Source organism: Aulostomus chinensis, chromosome 2 (assembly GCF_037954235.1).
Source record: "Aulostomus chinensis isolate RoL2024-O1b breed Wild chromosome 2, RoL_Achi_v1.0, whole genome shotgun sequence".
Taxonomy (NCBI): Eukaryota; Metazoa; Chordata; class Actinopteri; order Syngnathiformes; family Aulostomidae; genus Aulostomus; species Aulostomus chinensis.
Genome location: NC_141321.1, coordinates 24104604 through 24125110, shown reverse-complemented (window position 1 = coordinate 24125110; position 20507 = coordinate 24104604). Strand labels below are relative to the sequence as shown.

The 20507-nt window shown below is 40.0% G+C and overlaps 3 protein-coding genes across 4 annotated transcripts; all 3 read left to right on the top strand.

Moving 5' to 3' along the window:
- Nucleotides 1-165: 165 nt before the first annotated feature.
- On the top strand, nucleotides 166-12233 carry phf10 (PHD finger protein 10). 2 transcript variants are annotated; one of them, XM_086186027.1, is made up of 12 exons: nucleotides 166-325; nucleotides 1022-1131; nucleotides 1795-1925; nucleotides 2255-2338; nucleotides 2792-2916; nucleotides 3040-3189; nucleotides 3603-3712; nucleotides 3848-3998; nucleotides 4925-5077; nucleotides 9502-9610; nucleotides 10331-10519; nucleotides 10621-12233. In XM_086186027.1, exons 1-12 carry the CDS (start codon nucleotides 254-256, stop codon nucleotides 10716-10718), a joined length of 1482 nt encoding a protein of 493 aa, XP_086042153.1. In that variant the 5' UTR covers nucleotides 166-253; the 3' UTR covers nucleotides 10719-12233. The 2 variants fall into 2 exon arrangements, with proteins under 2 accessions (XP_086042153.1, XP_086042162.1); XM_086186036.1 differs by having other exon boundaries at nucleotides 3848-3986; nucleotides 10621-12231.
- Nucleotides 12234-13382: 1149 nt separating this feature from the next.
- On the top strand, nucleotides 13383-15782 carry psmb1 (proteasome 20S subunit beta 1). The gene is made up of 6 exons (XM_086195065.1): nucleotides 13383-13574; nucleotides 13922-14029; nucleotides 14314-14395; nucleotides 14699-14828; nucleotides 14984-15090; nucleotides 15203-15782. The coding sequence occupies exons 1-6, from the start codon at nucleotides 13474-13476 to the stop codon at nucleotides 15386-15388; spliced, it is 714 nt and encodes a 237-aa protein (XP_086051191.1). The 5' UTR covers nucleotides 13383-13473; the 3' UTR covers nucleotides 15389-15782.
- Nucleotides 15783-16360: 578 nt separating this feature from the next.
- Nucleotides 16361-19557, top strand: mpc1 (mitochondrial pyruvate carrier 1). Its single transcript, XM_086195054.1, has 4 exons — nucleotides 16361-16559; nucleotides 17721-17817; nucleotides 18513-18645; nucleotides 18811-19557. Exons 1-4 carry the CDS (start codon nucleotides 16485-16487, stop codon nucleotides 18833-18835), a joined length of 330 nt encoding a protein of 109 aa, XP_086051180.1. The 5' UTR covers nucleotides 16361-16484; the 3' UTR covers nucleotides 18836-19557.
- The last annotated feature ends 950 nt before the right edge of the window (nucleotides 19558-20507 follow it).

Genomic DNA, 20507 nt, shown 5'->3' with positions numbered 1-20507 from the left:
TCAGATAATATAAGTCAAACAACTGCAGATTAAAATGGGTTTTTTAAACGCATTTAAACGAAAGCTGTATCCAGAATACCAATTCTTTAGCTTCAATTAGGCTATACTTTCCAGAACAGTAGGTGGCAGCACAAGCCTTTAATGTTGTTTGCTAGGTCGCAAATAAATACACAGAAGAAGAACTCCCCTTCACTTACAAGAAAATTAAAAAAGCGGCCAGTGGGCTTGCCTAGAAATCTTCATTTAACGAAATATGGCTGCTGTGCTCCCCGTGAGGCCGCCATGTGATAGCAACCCCGCTACTCCTGGAGCACAATCCATAAAGGTGACATCTGTAGTCCACAGATATTTATCTGTGCTCACGGGGCTGACTGCTTGTGAAGCTAACGGCTAGTTAGCCGTCCAACGGTTGCCTCTGGCAGCATGAAGTAGTAGCAGCCCTTTGTTTTCCACGGTTTAATGACCAAATAGCCTATTAAGGATAATTATTTGCTGGCTCTGGCCGAAAAAAATGTGTTTTGTGTGTAAATAAAACATTGGGATGTTATCAACTAACAAACGGTGTTGACGCGTGTCAAAGGGGTTTCTGTTCTCTACCCTCGTATGCTCATAAGCTCGTGCTATTGTTTTTGTTTATCATCAGGTTGATGGATGAATTTAACTAAATCCCTTCCCATCATATTAATGTTAATTTAAGTTCGTATATTCACACACCAAACGCGTCTTGTTTTAATGAATGAAGGCGAACAGATGGCTACTGTATCGGCGCGTCTTCTGAATTAGTTAGTTGAGTTGTTTTCATGAAGGGAGCCACCCAAGGTCCATTTGATTCCATGACTGCATTGACGCAGATCTCTTTAACACAGTAATGTAATGTAGACCAGAGTAATTGTGAATTTCCTCTCATGTTTTGTAGGGAATGGGCTTAACCAACTTAAATGGTCTTTCCTCTAAGTTCAACACTTTTAAGACCAAATTCTTTTGATTGTAGTGATAAAAAATGTTTTTCTTTCCTATCCAGGAGGATGTAATTGAAGAGGAATCCAATGATGGCAGTCAGCCTCCTAAGCGGCGGAGAATGGGCTCAGGAGACAGCTCTCGAAGTTGTGACACCTTCAGCCAAGAGCTTGGGTGGGTTAGCTAACACTGTCTTACACAGAGTGATAATTTGGCAGTACTATGTTTTACTGGGTCGCTGTAGTATTTGTAATAATTACATACTAAATTATATTTTTCCTGCCTGTTTGGGTTCTCTCCGGGTACTCTGGCTTCTTCCCACCGTCCAAATACATGCAATTGGGGACGAGGCTGATTGATACTCTAAATTGACCGTAGGTATGAATGTGAGTGTGAATGGTTGTCTGTCTCTGTATGTTGGCCCTGAGATGGACTGGCGACCTGTCCAGGGTGAACCCCGCCTCTCACCCGTAGCCGCTGGGATAGGCTCCAGCCCCCCCCCCCCCCCCCCGTGACCCTAAATAGGAACAAGCGGAAGACAGTGGATGGATGGATGGATGGATGGATGGATGGATTATATTTTTCCCTTTTCCTTTGGCCACCAAGTTTTTCTGCTGTTATGTGCAGGATTGATATGTATTCTTTCAGTTTATGTTTTCCCCGTCAATGCAAACACAATTGTCAATAACAGGACTTAAAGGAAGAAAAATGCTGTTTCAGCTGAGAATGTAATTGTCTCTTCTGTCTTCTTTATACATTTCTTGTGTTTGAAAAAAAGCAGAAAAAGAAGTTGTAATAATTGCATATGATCTCTGTTTTTTCCTACACTTCTTCCAGTCCAACATATTTCCCAGCGGAGAACCTGACAGAGTACAAGTGGCCACCAGATGATACGGGAGAGTATTACATGTTACAGGAGCAGGTCAGCGAGTATCTGGGAGTCACATCCTTCAAGAGGAAGTACCCTGGTATGGGATGGTGACTGTTTTGAAGATAAAAAAATAATATATAAACCATATAAATACTTAAGTATTTACTATGATATGAACTAGCAATTGATTTAGTTCAATTGGATTATCATACAATTGGGACTCTGTAAAAACAATCATGTATTATGATGACTCTATTGTGTTGTGTAAAGGCAAAAGGGCACATTTATTGGTCATTCTATTTACAGTCTGTCTTTTTATATTATCTGTTGTCAGGATTCATTTTATGACGTGTTCACTGACCAGTTCCCTGTTTTTTTTTTTGTTCGTTTTTTTTACAATTTTGTTCTTTATTGTTTGTGCTGTAGATATGGAGAGGAGAGACTTGTCACACAAAGAGAAGCTCTACTTGCGCGAACAGAATGTCATCACTGAGACACAATGCACTCTGGGTAGGAACCATTCTGGATCACTCACCGTCAAACTAATTTAAACTATACCTAATTGTTCCATTGCATTAAAAAAATCCTACCATTCTCTTTGGTCAGACACTTTTTGTGATTTATGTTGCTCACATCATCAGTGAGCTTGATGCAGGCTAAGTGTGCACAGGATGCTGCTGCACCTGAATGAGATGGGGATAGCTTAAGACCATGTAAGAAATGAGTAGATGTTTCCTCATGTTTGAAACCCAAACTATGGTCGCAGTTTTTCTCATCACAAAATACACCAGAGTAAACTTGCATGTGTCCTATAATGCCAACCTCAAATATATCCTTTGTTGAGGATGAATGTGGACATGAAAATAAATTCAAGGACTTTATCACAAGCTTTTTACCTGGCTTAGACATGTTTACAACAAATGCAGAAATCTTGTGTGTTTGCGCGCCTGTGTGTGTGTCCAGGTCTAACAGCTCTGCGGAGCGATGAAGTGATAGACCTAATGATAAAGGAGTATCCTGCCAAACACTCGGAGTACTCAGTCATATTGCAGGAGCGAGAACGACAGAGAATAGCTAAAGAGTACTCTGTAAGTACACAAGCAAGAAATATCTCAGTGCTGTGACTGTCATTCTACACAAATGCATTGCTTGAAAGTGCTCTCTGTTAAATACACACGTTTCATCTGGCAGTCTTTGATGTCTTTTCACAGCAAATGCAGCAGCAGAACCCTCAGAAAGTGGAGGCCAGCAAGGTTCCTGAATACATAAAGAAGGCAGCTAAGAAGGCTGCAGAGTTCAATAGTAACTTCAACAGGGAGCGAATGGAGGAGAGGAGAGCTTATTTTGACCTCCAGACACACGTAAGTCATCAGGACCGCTTCATTTGTCTGGCAACAGTGTCGCTTCACACTTGTTAGCCATACTAGCCATGCAGGAAGTGTAGCCCTCCTGTACTTTACACTCTTGTCATCTGTTTGCCAGTTATTGGCTGTTACCGCACTCTTTTGTGGGTGTCAACATGACCAAACCACGTAGTGTTACTCCCAGACACTCTGAGAACTCACTTTGTTACCTTCCCTATTAAATCATGTCAGGAGGAACTATACACATAATCATCTAAATCATCAACTGTCTATACAGACCACGTGTGTCACCTTGCCAACTTTGTCTTCTTCAGTTATATCTTTAATGTCTTTGGCTTGTTTTTCTCCCTGTTTGCTATATGTTCATAGCTGTTGTTTTAAAATTGGATGTTTTCATTATGTTGTTCCAGATTATCCAGGTGCCCCAGGGCAGGTTCAAGGTACTTGCACCAGAGCTGACTAGGACGGGGCCCTACCCTGTAGCTCTCATTCCTGGACAGTTCCAAGACTATTACAAAAGGTACATCACGCCTAAAACACATGCTGAACTTTGCTTAAGCAAAGCGTGTTTTTGTTACTGCTCCCAGCAGCCTCTACTATGTATTTCAGTGTTAAGAGTTTTTGTCCTGATACATCATTGTGCTGTACATGACAGATACTCTCCCAATGAGCTGCGATACCTGCCACTGAACACAGCTCTATTTGAACCTCCATTGGATCCTGAGCTCCCGGCACTGGACTCAGAACCTGATTCGGACGATGCCGAAGATGAAAAAAAGAACAAAAATTCATCTGTAAGACTTAAGGTTCTGCACAACCGTCCCACATCATTTATTCTGGATGAGTGAAGCATGGTTGGGGTAAAAAGAGAGCCTGTGAAACAAATATTGTAATTTCATTTGGTCACATTACAAATGGTTCCGTCCTTACTTACCCACTGTGGGATGAAAGTGACAACATAGGTGAGGACATTAAAGAAACAGGTGTGTGTGCGCGCGTGTGTGTGCGTTGAGGTAATAAATTAGGTTAGGGTATTTTAAAATTGCAGCATTGTCTGTTGTCGCACCAATGTTATGTGCTTTTCCCCAAATGGAAGAATCAGAAAATACTGATTGCAAGCATCAGTGAGTTGGTCCTGTAAATGCATTCAACTGTGTTCTTATCGAAGGCTATTTGTGAAACCATTTGTGACATTCAGAGAACAGAATATGGCTGGAACATTTATCATATTTTTGTCTTTGTATGAGAAGCAGAGCAGAAGAGCACTGCAGCCATCTTGTGGCAAAAAAGCAGTATAGCAGCAATGACATAATTTCATCTTTTTGGATTGGTGGCCCCCTCCAAGGTCTACGGTGATACTTTCAAATAGTTTGTTATACTGGCATAGATTTAACACACATTGTCAATAGTTGGATACTGCTCAGCCCTGCAGGGTAGTAATGCACCCACCTGACCTTGTATGAAAGACAGTCAGCCCTGCCCACAGTGAAAGAAGTATATTCATCGCCAAAACCTAACCTGTAACCCTCAAATCCCACAATTTATGATTCGTACTTATAGATTTTAAGTAGACTTTGTTAAAGTATCACAATTGTCAGGAACTATTGTTGTCACCTGGAACACATCTATAAATGTCCTGATAACTGGTTAAAATCACCCATCCAAGCTGATTAACCACTGCAGCTCTTACACCCTTTGCATTTTACACTTCTTCTCCTCTGTTTCTCTGTAGGACAGTTCTTCGGGCAACACATCGGATGTTGAGAGTCAAGAGGGAGGAGCCACACATGGCCACAAGTCCAAGGCCAAAGACCGGACATCCACGCCGGGCAAAGACGGCAGCCACCGCCATTCTGCCTCCCACAAATCCACCCCAGGGTACAAGGTAGAGGACAAAAGCACCTGAACTCTTCTTCAACAACAGCAGCAGCACTTTTCTACCCCCTCCTCCTCTTTCTACTACTACCACTCCCTACTCCATCCATCCCGCCACCCCTCCCTAGCTTTCTTCACTTTGTTCTCCGGCTTCTACAGTTTGTCAGCATTTCAGCTGGGACAGCCTGGTCCACAAAAACACACTTGCACAAAATCACTCATTGGGGTTCCTATCTTCACTTTTTGTTGTTAAGAGTCCCACGTGGCTCTCCCCTCCCCCTTTGAACCAGACTGTGAGCAATAAGAACATTTAAAGGAGCAGTTCATGTGTTTCTTTTTTCACTGTGCTTTCACATTGTTTTTTGCAGTGAAAACAAATTTGAACTTGAAGTTTTTTCCTTTTGAATGTCTTCAATATACCTCCTGTGTGTCCTCACTTGTCAAAATAATACTTCCTAGACAAGTAAATGGATGTTTTGGCTGCTATTTTTCCTTTCGTTTTTGAAAAGAATAGTCTTTTTTTGTTACTCTGACATAGAAAATATAAACCACATGTATTTTGTGGTTGCTTTTAAGAAGTAGTTGCTGTTAAACTGAAAGAATTTAACATTTATACCTGAAGTGTAGAATGCACTTAATCCTAATGTTTAAAGTTTGTGTTGGTAATATAGTATGGTTTGTTAATACATTATGTGATGTACTGTTAATCCGTTAGTGATTATCAGAGAGTTGTGTGGCACAGGCTTTACTTGTCCCTACATTGTTGGCTTGGAGAAATGAGAACATGCTGACCTTGTTCACACTGTCGCTGAGCTGAACTAGAAGTAGTTTGTCTGTTGTCTTTAACACCCTTTCACATCTTTGGTAGTTATTTTAAATGAATGCTTTGAATTACATCTAATTGTTCAAGGCTCTATATGTGGGCTTATAGCAGGGTTCATACCATCATCAAACCTGGAAAAGTAATGGAATTTCCAGGCTTAATTTTTTTTTTGAGAAATGAAGGAAACTAGAAGAAGGAAAAGTCATTGAAACGTGCATCGGACATTCCTGCAGACTGGTAAGAGTGACTGATAAAACATCTTTTGGTTGCTGTTGATTACTTTAATACATGTTAATGTTGCATAAAATCAGTGGCTTGTTCTTCATTTTATTTAAATATATGCTTATACATTTTGACAAAGATTTCATAGTTTATTGTTCATGTGCTAGCAGAAAAAGAGCGTGTATGGTGATGACTTTTTTCCTCAAAAGCATTCAAAATTTGTTTTTACAGTGGAAATGAGTATGAACCCTGTAGTAGCAATATTTGTTGACAGCAGCCCACATTAGGTTTGTTTTTTAAATTTATTTTCCAACACCTGGAAGTATTGCAGTTAATAAGTCCAACTGAGTTCAGCTCAGCTTTGTGGTGTGGGCATGGTCCTTTACTTGTATGTGTTTACTAGTTACCAGTTTGTGTGTTTTTAAGTTTGACTGCCCATTACCAGCTGAATAGTCCTCAGATATCCTTTTGCACATGGTTTTAGCCTACCCAGCAGTAGCTGAGTTAACATGACAAGCCAACTTAATTAGTGTCAATGTACTGTATCAATTTGTGATGAGTAGGAGATCAGACCTATAGATGCTATAAGTTAAGACATTATATGTAAAGAAGTATCTTTTGCAGAGCTCCATATTTTTTGCAGCCCCGGTAAATCTGCCAAAGTGAAGTGCACGTAGAGTCCCCCTCCTTCCTAGTTGTTATTTAATATATATGTGTATATATACAGTATATATAATCTCCATAACCATTTAGAAAAAGATTTTTTTTAATAGATTATTGGGTTTAATAGTATCTAAAGGTTTCCATGCCCTGAGAATTTGTATATCTCTGTGATGTAGGCTGCCTGCCAATTCATGCTAGTTGGCTCTGGTCTTGCTGCCATCTACAGTATATGCAATGGTTTATGTTGACCCATGATTGGTGAAGTGCTTGACTAGTGTGATACTTTCACAACACAGCTCATGAATAAAAACAAGTGAGTAACAAAGGTGGAAAATAGATGACTAATTGATAAAAGACGCATGAATGTCATACATGTTGCATGTCTCATCGTAGATGCAACACAGTGGGGATGAAAACGTGTTACAAATCAGGTGTTTTGAATTTGGAAGCCATGGTTATTATCACCACCACCATTTGCAGAGCCAAGCAAGAATCTGTCTTTAGATGGACGCTACTCAGACAGGCACGGCCTTGTGATTCACAGTTTAGCATTTGTTTGTGCAATTACTTTTAAAAATGTTTTGACAGCAGAAGTAGCCAGTATACTTTACATCACATCACAATCAGTACTAAATGATAAGTATAAATCTTGCACCTTGTTGTTCTGTGGTCTTAAATCTGTGAAATCCACTGATTGATGACCTTCGTCATAGTAGTGGCTTTAAAACAAGCGGAAGGAGCCCGAGAAGTGACACCACCTGCTCTCCTCCCAATAACCATTAGGGGCAACACCAATGGTAGCAAGAGACGAACATAAAAACTCATGTTATTTATTGCCATGGTAATTGTTTTACACATAGCTACGTGTTAGTTTTAAAAGAGGTGGTCCTATTTAGAGTAAAAGGGAGGCTAAAGCAGGATGGAATAGGAACAATGGCTTATCACCCTCTAGTCCAAATGTGGCCTGTTCTGGCACCAAATAAAAGGTAATCTGGCAGACGAATTGGCAGAACTTAAGGCTTTAAAATGGTATTCCACAAACAGGCGGATACCTTTTTACCGTGACTGGCTGTCCACTTCTTTGTGCAGTCTTTACTTAATAGACCAATGTCACAGCAGACATTTTGACTTGTCTAGACATTAAAAGCCACGTTGCACTGAAGTTACTAGCATTAATGTTGAATGAATAGTATGAGGTTTTCAGGGGGCAGTTATTATCTCAGTTGAAACTGCACAAGTTGCCTGTCAATCACAGGGCTCGCATATATGTACAGACAACCATTCACTGTCACCAGACCCCAATGTACCTAACTCCTCATTTCAAATTTTGTGCCCAGAAACTTCTAGCAGTGAAGCGATGGTGCTAATTACTTAGCACCATCGCTTACTGCACCATCATTACTGCACCACTGTGCTGCCTTGAATCCCGTGTAGATTTCCAAATTTACACCCCTGGCACAGATCCCCAGTGGACACTGGAACAGAACGCAGGCAGAGCCACTGTGCATTTCCTGCTATGACAAATTGAAATATCTGCTGTTTTGTTTATATTTGTCCAAATTGCTGTCTCATACAGGTAAAAATAAATGACACATAAAGTTTAAAGTAATATACCAGCATACAAAAACTTTTAAGCACTATTTTGTATATAATGGGCTTTCATGAGCAAGGATGTATGAGAATATGTACTCGCTCTTCTTCTTATTTCCCTTTCCTGCTGCTGTCTTTTAGTCTTCCTCCTAGTTTAGTTTGTTGTCTAGGCTTGGATTTTATGACTGTGATCTCTGTTGACCCTTTATGTGATTGTTGGTCATCTAGTCTTATCTACCTTCTTTCTGGGGACATTTTAATGGTGGATGTCACAGTTTTAGCTTCTAAAGCAACTGAACATGTAAGCTGCACAACATTTTTTTGTGATTTGGCATGAAACAAACTCACCTAAACACATACTATGCTCTTCAAATAAGCCCGTACATGCATTGGTGAATACGACGCATTAGTCTTTTTAAGTGGGTTGTGTATAAAGAATATTGCAGTCGAGTTCTAAACTCTCGCTCAGTTTTTCCTGATTTCATTGTATGGCTTCCTATAGAAAGGCATAAAATTGGTCCATGTGTTTTGATGTGATATCCCAATTATTTTTGTCCCCAAACCTTCTTTTTCTTTCTGCTCTGGATCTTTCCTGTCTGTCTCTGTTGGACTCAGTTGTATGTCTCATTGAAGGCAACTCATCGGTTGCCATGTGTATTCATAAAGTATATTGATTTAACTAGAAATGACGATCCTTGCATGAGAAATTATGAGAGGTGCAGGGGAAGTGTTAGCATACATCCATCAAAAGGGAGGGGGGCATGCTAACACTTCCCGCCAAGAACCATTCATTGTGCTAAGCTAACTTTCAGTTTGTTGGGTCTCAGCTCCCTGTCGCACACGCAGAGAAATGAAGGGTATCTATCCTCTTGTCTGACTCTCGGTTGGCTGGCAAATGAGCGAATATCCAGAAGAGTTAGTGTTCCTTTTTAAAACTTTTAAACTTGACTTGGGACGGAGTTTTGATGCCAGTTAATGAAATTCATGTTGCAAAATTTAATTCACATGTACCGTCCAAAAGACGAGTGTAGAACTCAGTTTAATTTTTTTGACCAACTACTAGATTGAGCTGTATGTTACCATGACTACAGGAAACTCTGCGGGTTGTTTTTTATAGCATTGTTCTGCCCTTGCAGCCTAAGGTCATTCCCAATGCTATATGTGGCATTTGCCAGAAGGGTAAAGAGGCCAACAAGAAAGGCAAACCAGAGGCTCTCATTCACTGCTCCCAGTGTGATAACAGTGGTAAGTTCACACACTTCATTTTAAAAAACTCATCAGCATACTTGAGCCACATTTTATGTGTAGTACTTTGTTCAATAAGTTAGAATACGGATTATTATTTATTCTGTATCAATGGCCCACAAAATTGACAGACATCTAAAATGTCTCCCTTAGAACAAATGAGGTCATCACATCATTGAACTGGATAAAATGTTTCTTGTTTTTGTTACAACGCTTTTTGAGAGTTTACATTCAGACAGCAAAACTTGTGTGATATAAGAAAAGAAAAAGATTTGTAACAACAGACATGTTAAAGGATGTTTAATGTTTCTGCAACCAACTGTTAGTTTTGATGAGACAAAGAAAAAACAGACCCATCAGTTACTTTAATCCTGAAATAAGTTAGTTCTTACAACATCCTGGTGAAGTCAGTGGATTATTAAAAGCTGATAGCTAGTTTACACTCAACTGTATCTTTGCCTGCAAGTATTCTTGACCATGTCGGTAGGATTGTCCTGTATGGAGTAATTGTTGTAACAGGGATGTGTATACTCTTGCATGTATTTGATTGAACTTTTTCCATTATGTCTGTTTTGTTATCTGTATTGGTTGGCTGGACCTTTTATTGTGTGTGTATGTCTTTATTATTTATTTACTCCCTGTATGTGTGTGTCCATCTGTCTCCGACTTTGTGCACATTTGTGTGCTTGTTTGGGTGTGTTTTTGTGTCCATAAACATAGGCCACCCGTCCTGCTTGGACATGAGTGAGGAGCTGGTGTGTGTGATCCAGACGTACCGCTGGCAGTGTATGGAGTGTAAGACCTGCACAGTGTGCCAGCAGCCCCACCATGAGGATGAAATGATGTTCTGCGACAAGTGTGACCGAGGATACCACACATTCTGTGTGGGCATGGACTCTATACCTACTGGTGAGTGTTTGTGAATATGTAAATATATTGATGTACGTCATCGCCTCTGAACGCATCCAATGAGGTTTTTCTTCATAGTAAAGAACTTTCTGTCTTCTCAGGTCTTTGGGTTTGTGACTTGTGCGACAAAGACTTCAGCACACCAAAGAAGAAAGGGGGAGCCAAAACACCTAAGAAACCCAAGTCAGCTCAGAAATGACAGAAACTTTAACCACAGTAACCTAATTCTGCATTTGTGCTGTCATTTTACAGATGCTGTAAAATGTTAAAATATCAGGGTGCATATTGAATTGTCTTGTTTAGTCTTAAAGCTACAGTTTGTAATCTATAGATAAAGAGTAGCCCCATAACCCAAACTACCAAAAATCTTTTGCTGAGAAAGCTTGCAGATAGCAGCAGTGTCTGTAAACACAAGTAATGCTGTCCAGTAATTTCAGACCCAGTTAGTTGAGAAAAACCCATATTGCTAACTTCCTTAGCATTCCTTAATAAATATTTCAATTTACAGGTTGAGTTGTATGTTTCAGTCTTCAAATACACTTTGAGTAGAGACCAAAACAATGGAACTGACTGAAAACTGGTTTTGTCTATAGGGGCGACCAGCCTGCTGGTTCCCGTTGCTACAGCAACCATCTGTGAAGGCACATGCCAACAGGTTTTTACAAACGGTACCCTTTTTCAAAAATTGTCCAAAAGTGAATTAACTTAAGCATAACAGGCATATGAGGGTTTGACATTAATATTTTTATACCACCTGCCTGGCAGAGTCAGAAATCTACTCTCCCAAAGTCTCCCCCCCCCCCCCCCACAGGTTTCTCCTGTGAGTGCCCACACAGCGCTGCATATATTCATTCATTCTTTGAAGGGATGAGAGAGAAGTGAGGTGGCTCACTCTTGAGCGACTGTCACCATCGACTCTTGAAGATATATTCTATCGAATTCTTTTCTGTCACTTGAGCTGCGAATTTTACGAGTGTGACGTGGCATTTGACTTGCCTGAGGTAATCCTGGTTGTTTAGCTGTGTGTTGTCTATAATGTTAAGGACTGTACAACTTTAATGTTTACTGTTAAAACAAATCCATCCAGCTCCCGAGGATCTGCTAGCCACTACAGATGGGAGCGCTCTCCTGCTCCATTAAAACCAATTAATCTGTAGCTTCTGCCCCGTTACTTTTGTGTTACCAACAGCGTTAAGATGTTTCAGGTGAACAAATGGTGCTTTTAATTTTGTACTACTGAAACAATTGGGGTTGATGAGAGTTCGCTCACCTATTTCAGTTCCTGGTTGGTCTCTTATAAGCTATGGTATATGTTCTAATTCACTGTCATTGAATGAGGCAGGCCAGTAAAGAGCAATCTTATTTAAACAAAGTCTTGCCTTAAATAATGACATGATGCTTATGGTCCTGTGTAATGAACTGTAATAGACACTAGCTGTGATTTACGACTGCAGCAGTTCTTGTGAATCTTGACAAATGAAATCATTTTTGTTGTAATAGTTTTGTTGCCAACCACCCACTCTCGATCATTCCTCACAACTGTAACCACTCACTGCAGTTACAATGAGATGAGGCATCTAGCTCATATTTTTGCAGCCAGCTTGAGATGTTAATATTTTTTTAGCTTCTGGTTGTTAAAGGAGAATTTATCAAGGATAAGGTCATAGTCACTGAATGCTGAAGTTTTTGTTTGTTTTTTTCAATAAAAGCTCTACATTGACGAAAAAAATGATCTGTGTCTCATGAATCTCATACTTGTTGTCCAAGCAAAAGACAACATTAATTAGAAGCTTACTGTATTAATCATACCGGTTCTGTTTAACACATCTTCTGGGGCCACGGGGGCGGCATGGCTCAGAGGTTGAGTGGCCGTCTAGCAACCGAAGGGTTGCTGGTTCAATCCTCACTTCCCCCGGTGACCATGTGTAAGTGTCCTTGAGTAAGATGCTGAACCCCTAATTGCTCCTGATGGCCCTTCGATGGACTGGTGACCTGTCCAAGGTGAACACCGCCTCTTGCCCAATGTCAGCTGGGATAGGCTCCAGTCCCCCCTAAGCAGTATAGAAATGATGGATGGACGGATCGTCTTGAGGCCACAACTAGGAGACCAGCAAACGAAAGACAGTCACACTCACTCATTTGTCAGGTGCTAAACGATGTGTAGTGAAATTATGCATTTATTGGTTGCTGATTTTGAAGTTGAGGTTTTTAAAAGGTCTGAGATGACGGTCAGGATTCTGCTGGATAGCTTTTCTGTGATGTCTTCTGGGTGTCAAACAGATTCAAGTGGCAAAGTGAGAATTGACTACACAGTGAGAGGTTAGAGTGAGAGATTAAAATCAGAACAAGGGAGGTTTGTAGCCAATTCATTGGTCTTTCCACTGACCGTGATCACTGACATGAACTCTAAGACAGGATAAGTCAGAGACGTTTACCTAAAATTCTGAAATAGAGCAATTAGCCAATGATCACATGTCTATGAAGATTGGGTCCTGGAAAAATTTGGAAATGTTCATTGACAGTGCTTTAATTTTACTCTGTCTTTGGTGAAGGAACTGGGTACAAAGAAGACATGAAACATAAGAGCCTGTTTTAGGAAGGAACCGTTTTTTGTTGTTTGTTTTTGTTTTTTTTGTTTTTTACAGTAATTTCACTTGTATTGTTGGTTGACAAAATAATAGTTGTGTTTCTATTCCAAACAGACTGACTGTCTCAAGTGCTCCCGGTTCTAAAAAATTAGTGTGAAGTAGAAATTCCCCTGTGGACTAAAAGCTATATAGGTTCATGTCTGTTCTAACCCACAGTTTAGGGGCGCCTTCATTTCACCATGCAGCCAGTTGGGGGCGCTCGCCTGCAGAAGCCAATTGAACCTGCTAGTAAAAGAAGACGCTGCCATATTGCAGTGATACAGCGAGTTTAGCTGACTGGCGCTTGAACACTTTTGTCTATCAAATATGCTCTCAACTCAGAGTTTTGGAGACACTGGCAAGATGAAGGAATATCATTACACTGGTCCAGTGGAACAGCGGTTCTCACCGTACACATTCAACGGAGGGTGAGTGGGACTTTTAAACGGTTTGCTAGTTAGCCTTATAGCTAGCGTTTACACTTCCACAGACTAGCTAAATTAGCCAACCAGCTCAGCAATCGATATGCAATACTAAAACAAGCCAATGGATTAGTCAGTGAGAGGAATGTAATTAGAGCAAGTTTTCTTTTCTAAACGCCATTCAGCCTTATTTTTTTTCTCAAAGTACGTGGTTGGTCACACGTTTTGCAGGATAAGATTCATTTTTCAGTTTCGATTCGGTAGCCTCTGCTAGGAAGTCCGAGCTAACGTCCCCTCAGAAGATTGATGGATGCTGAATACAGTACTAATTCAGTGTATGTTGTTTTCTTTAGGACTGTACTAGCTGTCGCCGGAGAAGACTTCGCCATCGTAGCCTCAGACACCAGACTGAGTGAAGGCTACTCAATCCACAGCCGGGACTCTCCAAAATGCTACAAGCTGTAAGTGTGCACCGTCACTATAGAGTCAATGAAAGACTGCAGCAGATTGGCAGTAAACCCACACTTCTCTTCATTTTCTTGTTAATTACTCTATGAAAATGGACCTCAAACATCGTTTGAAATGTAGTCGAGTTATAAGAGAACACGCTTTTAATGTTTAGAGATGTGTGATACTTCCTGTTTGCCTGACTGCAGAGCTCCTCTGTTTATGAACTGGATGGCACAAAGATATATTTACTTAGATTACTTATCTCCTGACTTTCTCCTCCTCATGTCTCTTACAGGACAGACACAACTGTCATTGGCTGCAGTGGTTTCCATGGTGACTGTCTGACTCTGACCAAAATCATTGATGCAAGGCTAAAGGTGGGTCAGCCTTTTCTTTGACCTTTCCAAAAAATATGAAGCTGATCTTCTAATATGCATTTATTAGGGACATTTATATATTTCCCCCCAAATTCTATGAATCCCTTCGAGGAGACATCAAGAGAGATTTATCTCTCAATTATGGATTTAGTGCTGCTAATTTTTTACTGATTATTAGATCACCTCTAAAAGTGATTGTCATCTTGGTTGCAAAACTTTGACAGAATGTTGTTCTTCACCTTTACACATCTTGCAATATATCAAATAAAAGCATATAAACTAATGTAGGTGCTTGTCTTTCAGATGTACAAACATTCAAACAATAAGGCAATGACAAGTGGAGCCATTGCAGCAATGTTGTCCACCATCCTGTACGGCAGGAGATTTTTCCCCTACTATGTCTATAATATCATTGGAGGTCTGGATGAGGAAGGTAGGTTTATGGACATTGCTGATATTATCAAGAGCTGGTGTATTTTTTTTTCACTTTGCATTGTGCTGAATCTCATCCCATTCTGGCTGTAGAAAAATGTAACTATGTTCCCTGGAATCATATCTTTTTTTTTAATGTTAATCTCTGTAATGCAGGCAAAGGTGCAGTGTACAGCTTTGACCCAGTGGGCTCCTACCAGAGAGACACCTACAAGGCTGGAGGGTCAGCCAGTGCCATGTTACAACCACTACTAGACAACCAGGTAGGACACACACACACACACACACACACTCTCTCTAATGCAGCCATAGTAGCCTCTCAGTGAGCGTGTAACACCTGAACATACATTCACATCTGCCTCTCTTTGATCCCAGATTGGTTTCAAGAACATGGAGGGTGTGCAGCATGTTCCTCTGAATCTGGAAAAAGCAGAACAGCTGGTCAAAGATGTGTTCATCTCAGCAGCAGAAAGAGATGTTTACACTGGAGATGCCCTTCGGATCTGTGTCGTCACTAAGGATGGCATTACTGAGCAGACTATCCCACTGAGGAAGGACTGAAGAGGGGGACATGATCTTCTTTCGATTCTTTCCACATTGACCCTGTTGGTTTTGATTCTTTTACATCATATTTTGTAAAACAGGAATGTTGATCCAGAAGTATTGTTAAGCCAGCCTTGAATTCGGAAACCCACATTACATTTGTGATATCTTTTTATCACAATTTATTTTAACTTGAGGCTTTTCTTATAATTTTCCAAAATCATCCCCCTCATTTCTGGTTGTTGTCACATCCATTATTGAATTTTTGGTCTGGCAACCTGCTTCTCAATCTGCATTCCTGTTTTGAGAAGCAAGCTCTTTCATACAACTTGCAGAAAGTCTGCTCTTGTTTGGATTTTGACTGTGTACTGCAAGGATTCATACTCTGCTATTCTTTTTCCATTCTTAATAAATTTAAAGTAATGAATAATCAGTGCTTCTTGTTTATTGCATGGGTTTACACTTGGAAACCTGTCTCTGTTTTTGCTGCTAATTAGCCAGAAGCTAATTAAGATTGACAGTTTTAATCATTTTGAGCTTTGAATAAGGTAGCATATAAGCTGATTCATCATTGGTGACCAAAGTAATTGTGTAAATTAAAGTCCTGAACAGCAGTGATGCTGAGTTGCAACTTTGCTGTTTGCCCTTCACAGGACAGTGTGCTGCTCCTTAGATCCTGAGCTGCAATGCATATTCTAGCACACTGAGCTTCATCATTAAGGACATTACAGTCTTTGTGCATTATGTACAACAGAAGTGTAAACACAACTGAAGCCATTTGTCAAAAGGCTACACATCAAAATGCTTCTGAATGGGAGCGGCACTGTATCCTTCAGTGTAGTCCTACTTTATTAATAATAACTAACGTAACGCAGAACCACCTGACAGAAGATATAATACAAATAGAGGGCGGAGGGGATTGATGTGTCTAATTGGTTATGACCGCTCCGTAGCCTGAACAGAAACTGTATATTTGCGACAGTGTCGCAAAAGGGTAATGTTTAGGGTATAGTATGACCGACCAGTCGTCCTCTGAGCTGCAGAGCTTACGGTCGCCCTTCAACACAAAAAGTGCGCTTGTCGACCCAGACGGACACCAGACAAGCGTCAAATCATGGCAGGCGCAATTGCACGGAAAGCTATTGACCATCTGAAGAGCAAAGACTTCAGAGATTATTTAATGAGGTGTGTATGAAAATCTACATTTTCCATTAGCGACCATGCTAACGTCGCTAGCTAGCGAGTGCGCTGTCAACAGTCAGGTAGCCTTAGCTAATTTTTAATTGTCGGCTGAGTTTTCTGTCTCGGTTTGGCAAGGCAACATTTATATTCGATTCCTTAAACATTATGAATAATAGCCGTGTAGTAGTTTTTTCGTTGGAAACTTTCTAGGACCTTAGTAACGTCTATTCCTTGAGTTGGTCAAGAATAGAAGCTGTTTTTCGAGTGTCACATTTAGTGTAAATACAGAGCAGAAGATTGTGAATGATGTTGCATTTTACGTTATTGACAAAACACTGGAGGTTTACGAAACCTAACCTTGGCCTCCAGCAGCGAGCTGGAGTTTTTTATTAGTTTATTATTATTAATGTAAAAAATAAATGCTATAAATTGTACTTAATTAACAGGAGAGGCGCTAGAGGATGTACCATGTCATACGCAAAGAGATTTTAAAACCAAAAAAACAAGTCATACATAAGTGAGGAGTTTTTGGATCTAATCTATTTCTTGACATGTTAAGAGTTAATCTTTAATGTTGCCCAATGATGTGTGTACTTACCACAAATGTTTGACATTGAGACTGAAGGCCATCTTTGTTGGCATTTGTCACAAACGGATAATAAATGATAATTTGTCCTTAGGCTTAAAAAAAATGAATAGGTAGATTTTAAATTTTTAGAAGTACAAGACAATGTTGATGCACACTTTATGATGGCTGTTCACACCATTTAGTTCTTTTTGTTGCTGGTGTATTTTGTCATGAAGAATTCAAGGTTACCAGCATGTATTAACACTGCTGCAGCTGACAGGCAACCATGAATGTAGGGACACATTTCTGCTCGGGGATAAAAGTGTTAACTAAAGTTAGTGATGCAGTAGTGCTCTGCTGGATACAGACCTGAATTATTCAGTGTGGTAGTTGCTATTTTAGTGACCCAGCTCATATCAACTTGGCTTATCAGGATTTATGTTATCTTCTCTTTCATGTGGCCCTGGAAAAAAATGCAAAATGAACGTTCAACAGCACAGTAAGTCTCCGTCCTTTTTTCCCCAGATGGATTTTACAGCAGTATCTGTTACTGCACCATTGTCTCTCCACATCTGTGACGTGTGTGTATGTGTTTTACAGCATTTCTGGGGTCCTGTAGCAAACTGGGGTCTTCCAATAGCTGCCATTTCAGATATGAAGAAGAGCCCTGAGATCATCAGTGGCAGGATGACCTTCGGTAAACCACACATACACATTTACTCATAAATCCAGAAGTAACACTTTACCCCCTCGTGGATTTTGGGCAGAATATTAAAGACGACGGCATCACCACGTACAATAGGACTTCTTTGTTTCAATCAAATGTTTTCAAGAATCTGTTTGCAATCATAACAGCACCAATCCCCATAATTTTCTTGTTTTAATGTTTTTACTTATAAAATTACTTGTGGACTCAAGATCAAAGTCACAGTGACATTATTGACAGCCTGAAGTGAACCTCAGCTGCAGTTCTCACCAGTCAGCTGAGATAAGGTTCAACTGTCCCTTTGTTTGTGTCACATGAATGAAGAGTTTGTGACTTTGTCTTCAAAGAAGCCCTCAAGGAGAAATAACCTGCCTGAAGAGTTTCAACTAACCACTAAGCTACCATTTGTGCAACGGTGAAGAGTAGAATTTTTGTCTTGGAATTTATTTGAACTTTTAACCTGCAAACTTGAGAGCATTTTTACAGTCCTCACCGTTCAAGCGAAAGAAAAAACAAATATTCTAACCTCAATTACATGCTTGTTTTTTGTGGACATTAAGATTTACCAGTAGTTGCATTTTTCATTATTCATGGATTGTATTTGCATTTTAGAACGTTTTATTTTATGAGATTTAAATTGTTCATGAGAAGACTATGATGTTATTGTGTTTTGTCTCTCCACTTAGCTCTGAGCTGTTATTCGCTGCTCTTCATGCGTTTTGCCTACAAGGTACAACCACGCAACTGGTTATTATTCGCTTGCCATGTGACCAATGAGACGGCACAGCTAATCCAGGGAGGTCGTCTCATCAAACACAAGTACGTTCGAAACATTATTTTTGTTATTTTAAACCGAGGCCTTATTTTCTCATCCCCACTGTCAATGAACAATTCTCAGATAAGTTGTATTCATATTTTACCTTTCAGGTGATATAACAATAATAATGCCATCGATGTTTGTTTTTGTTTTTTTCATCATTTCAGTATGGCGAAGAAGACTGCATCTTAGTGGCAAAGGGAAAAAGAGCGGCAGAGTTACACCATTTGGCTAAAACGATCCCACAAATGTAGACAGCAAAACTTGTCCACCTAAGCATCTTATCTATTATTTTTTAACCTGATGTTATCAGGTTGATTATCCTCTTCAAGTTTTAGTCAACTTTTACCACACATGAATTAGGCTTAGCTACTTTGTGTGTTTTCAGATTCAAAGTAACGTTAACACGTACCCCCACCTCACCAGCTTGACAGCTGCCTTGTGCTGTTAATCTGATAACTAATTAATATATCAGTGGGATTCAGTGAGACTTCAGCCAGAGGTCAGATTGGGTAACTGAGTGTCGCTGGCTAAACAAAGCTTTCTGTTTGTGCCCTGCAGCAATGCAGAGAAAATGATTGTTCTTGGATGGATTTATTTCAACAAAAAATGAATGATGATTATTCAGACAAATGTTGAAATTAAACTGAACACTGCTGAATTTGGAGTGGGGAAGCTGTCCACAATTTAACACTGTAATCAGTGCACAAACGGAGACCGTGGAGGATTTAACCCTGCATGGTGAGGCAAGACGAGCTTCATCTGTCACCAATGACCAAACATGTACTATATGTCATTTTCATGTGTCATTCTATTTAATTTACTCTCATGTAATTCAAATTAATTTTCCCTGATTAATATTCTGTTTCTTTGGGTCTGTAATAATAAAGTGGCTTAAACCAACTTGAACACAATGTAGTTATAGTGATTTTTTTTTTTTTTTTGAAAACACCTGTTTCACTTGAGATTCTTAATTTTTTTATTTGAGTCTTGGTTGGTGTGATGTTGGGGATCGAGTGACCTTTGCCCACTTCACCATGGTAACATAATTGAGACTGCAGTACTTAATGTCAAATACATCCTTTACACAATGTTTGAAATATCAGTTACTTCAACAGCACATTTTTTATATGTTGTGATTTGTATTGTATTTAACTTTATACAACACTGCTGATAGCAGATACAGTTCAAAGGCTCATGAAATTTTAAGCTGTAAAAAAAATTGCAATCAAACCTCAACTATAGGGATTCACACAGAAGTTCACAACAAACCTGATGAAATTGGTCTAAAATTTCATTCATCCACCCATCCATCCATCCATCCATCCATTGTCTTCCGCTTATCCTGTTGAGGGTTGCGGGGGTGCTGGAGAATATCCTAGCGGCATACAGGCAAGAGGTGGGGTTCACCCTGGACGGGTCACCAGTCCATCGCAGGACCAACACATAGAGACAGACAACCATTCACACTCACAGTCACACCTACAGTCAATTTAGAGTATCAATCAACCTCGTCCCCTCTTGATGTCTTTGGACTGTGGGAGGAAGCTGGAGAACCAGAGAGAACCCACACAGGAACAGGGAGAACTAGCAGACTCCACAGAGAGATCCTGTGCCCGAACCTGGAAACTTCTTTCTGTGTGGCAACAGTGCTGACCACTGCACCACTGTGCTGCCCCCGGTCTAAATCATGATGGAAAGATCTAAATACATTTACTTCAATCCTGAAATCATGTGTGAGTGCATGTGATACATGACTGTGTAGTCCACTACATGGTTCTGAGTCACTCCCGTGATTGAGCAACTTCTACTGTAGGTTCAAGTTTAAACCTCTTATGTCCAACTTTCTTTTTGGTGAGGATCC

Coding starts and splice junctions, on each gene's coding strand:
- mpc1 (XM_086195054.1), top strand. CDS start 16,485: ATGGCAGGCGCAATTGCACGGAAAGCTATTGACCATCTGAAGAGCAAA. Junction 16,560..17,720: donor GAGATTATTTAATGAGGTGT/GTATGAAAATCT, acceptor TGTGTTTTACAG/CATTTCTGGGGTCCTGTAGC. Junction 17,818..18,512: donor CAGTGGCAGGATGACCTTCG/GTAAACCACACA, acceptor CTCTCCACTTAG/CTCTGAGCTGTTATTCGCTG.
- phf10 (XM_086186027.1), top strand. CDS start 254: ATGGCTGCTGTGCTCCCCGTGAGGCCGCCATGTGATAGCAACCCCGCT. Junction 326..1,021: donor CTGGAGCACAATCCATAAAG/GTGACATCTGTA, acceptor TTTCCTATCCAG/GAGGATGTAATTGAAGAGGA. Junction 10,520..10,620: donor CATGGACTCTATACCTACTG/GTGAGTGTTTGT, acceptor CTGTCTTCTCAG/GTCTTTGGGTTTGTGACTTG.
- psmb1 (XM_086195065.1), top strand. CDS start 13,474: ATGCTCTCAACTCAGAGTTTTGGAGACACTGGCAAGATGAAGGAATAT. Junction 14,829..14,983: donor TGGAGGTCTGGATGAGGAAG/GTAGGTTTATGG, acceptor TCTGTAATGCAG/GCAAAGGTGCAGTGTACAGC. Junction 15,091..15,202: donor AACCACTACTAGACAACCAG/GTAGGACACACA, acceptor CTTTGATCCCAG/ATTGGTTTCAAGAACATGGA.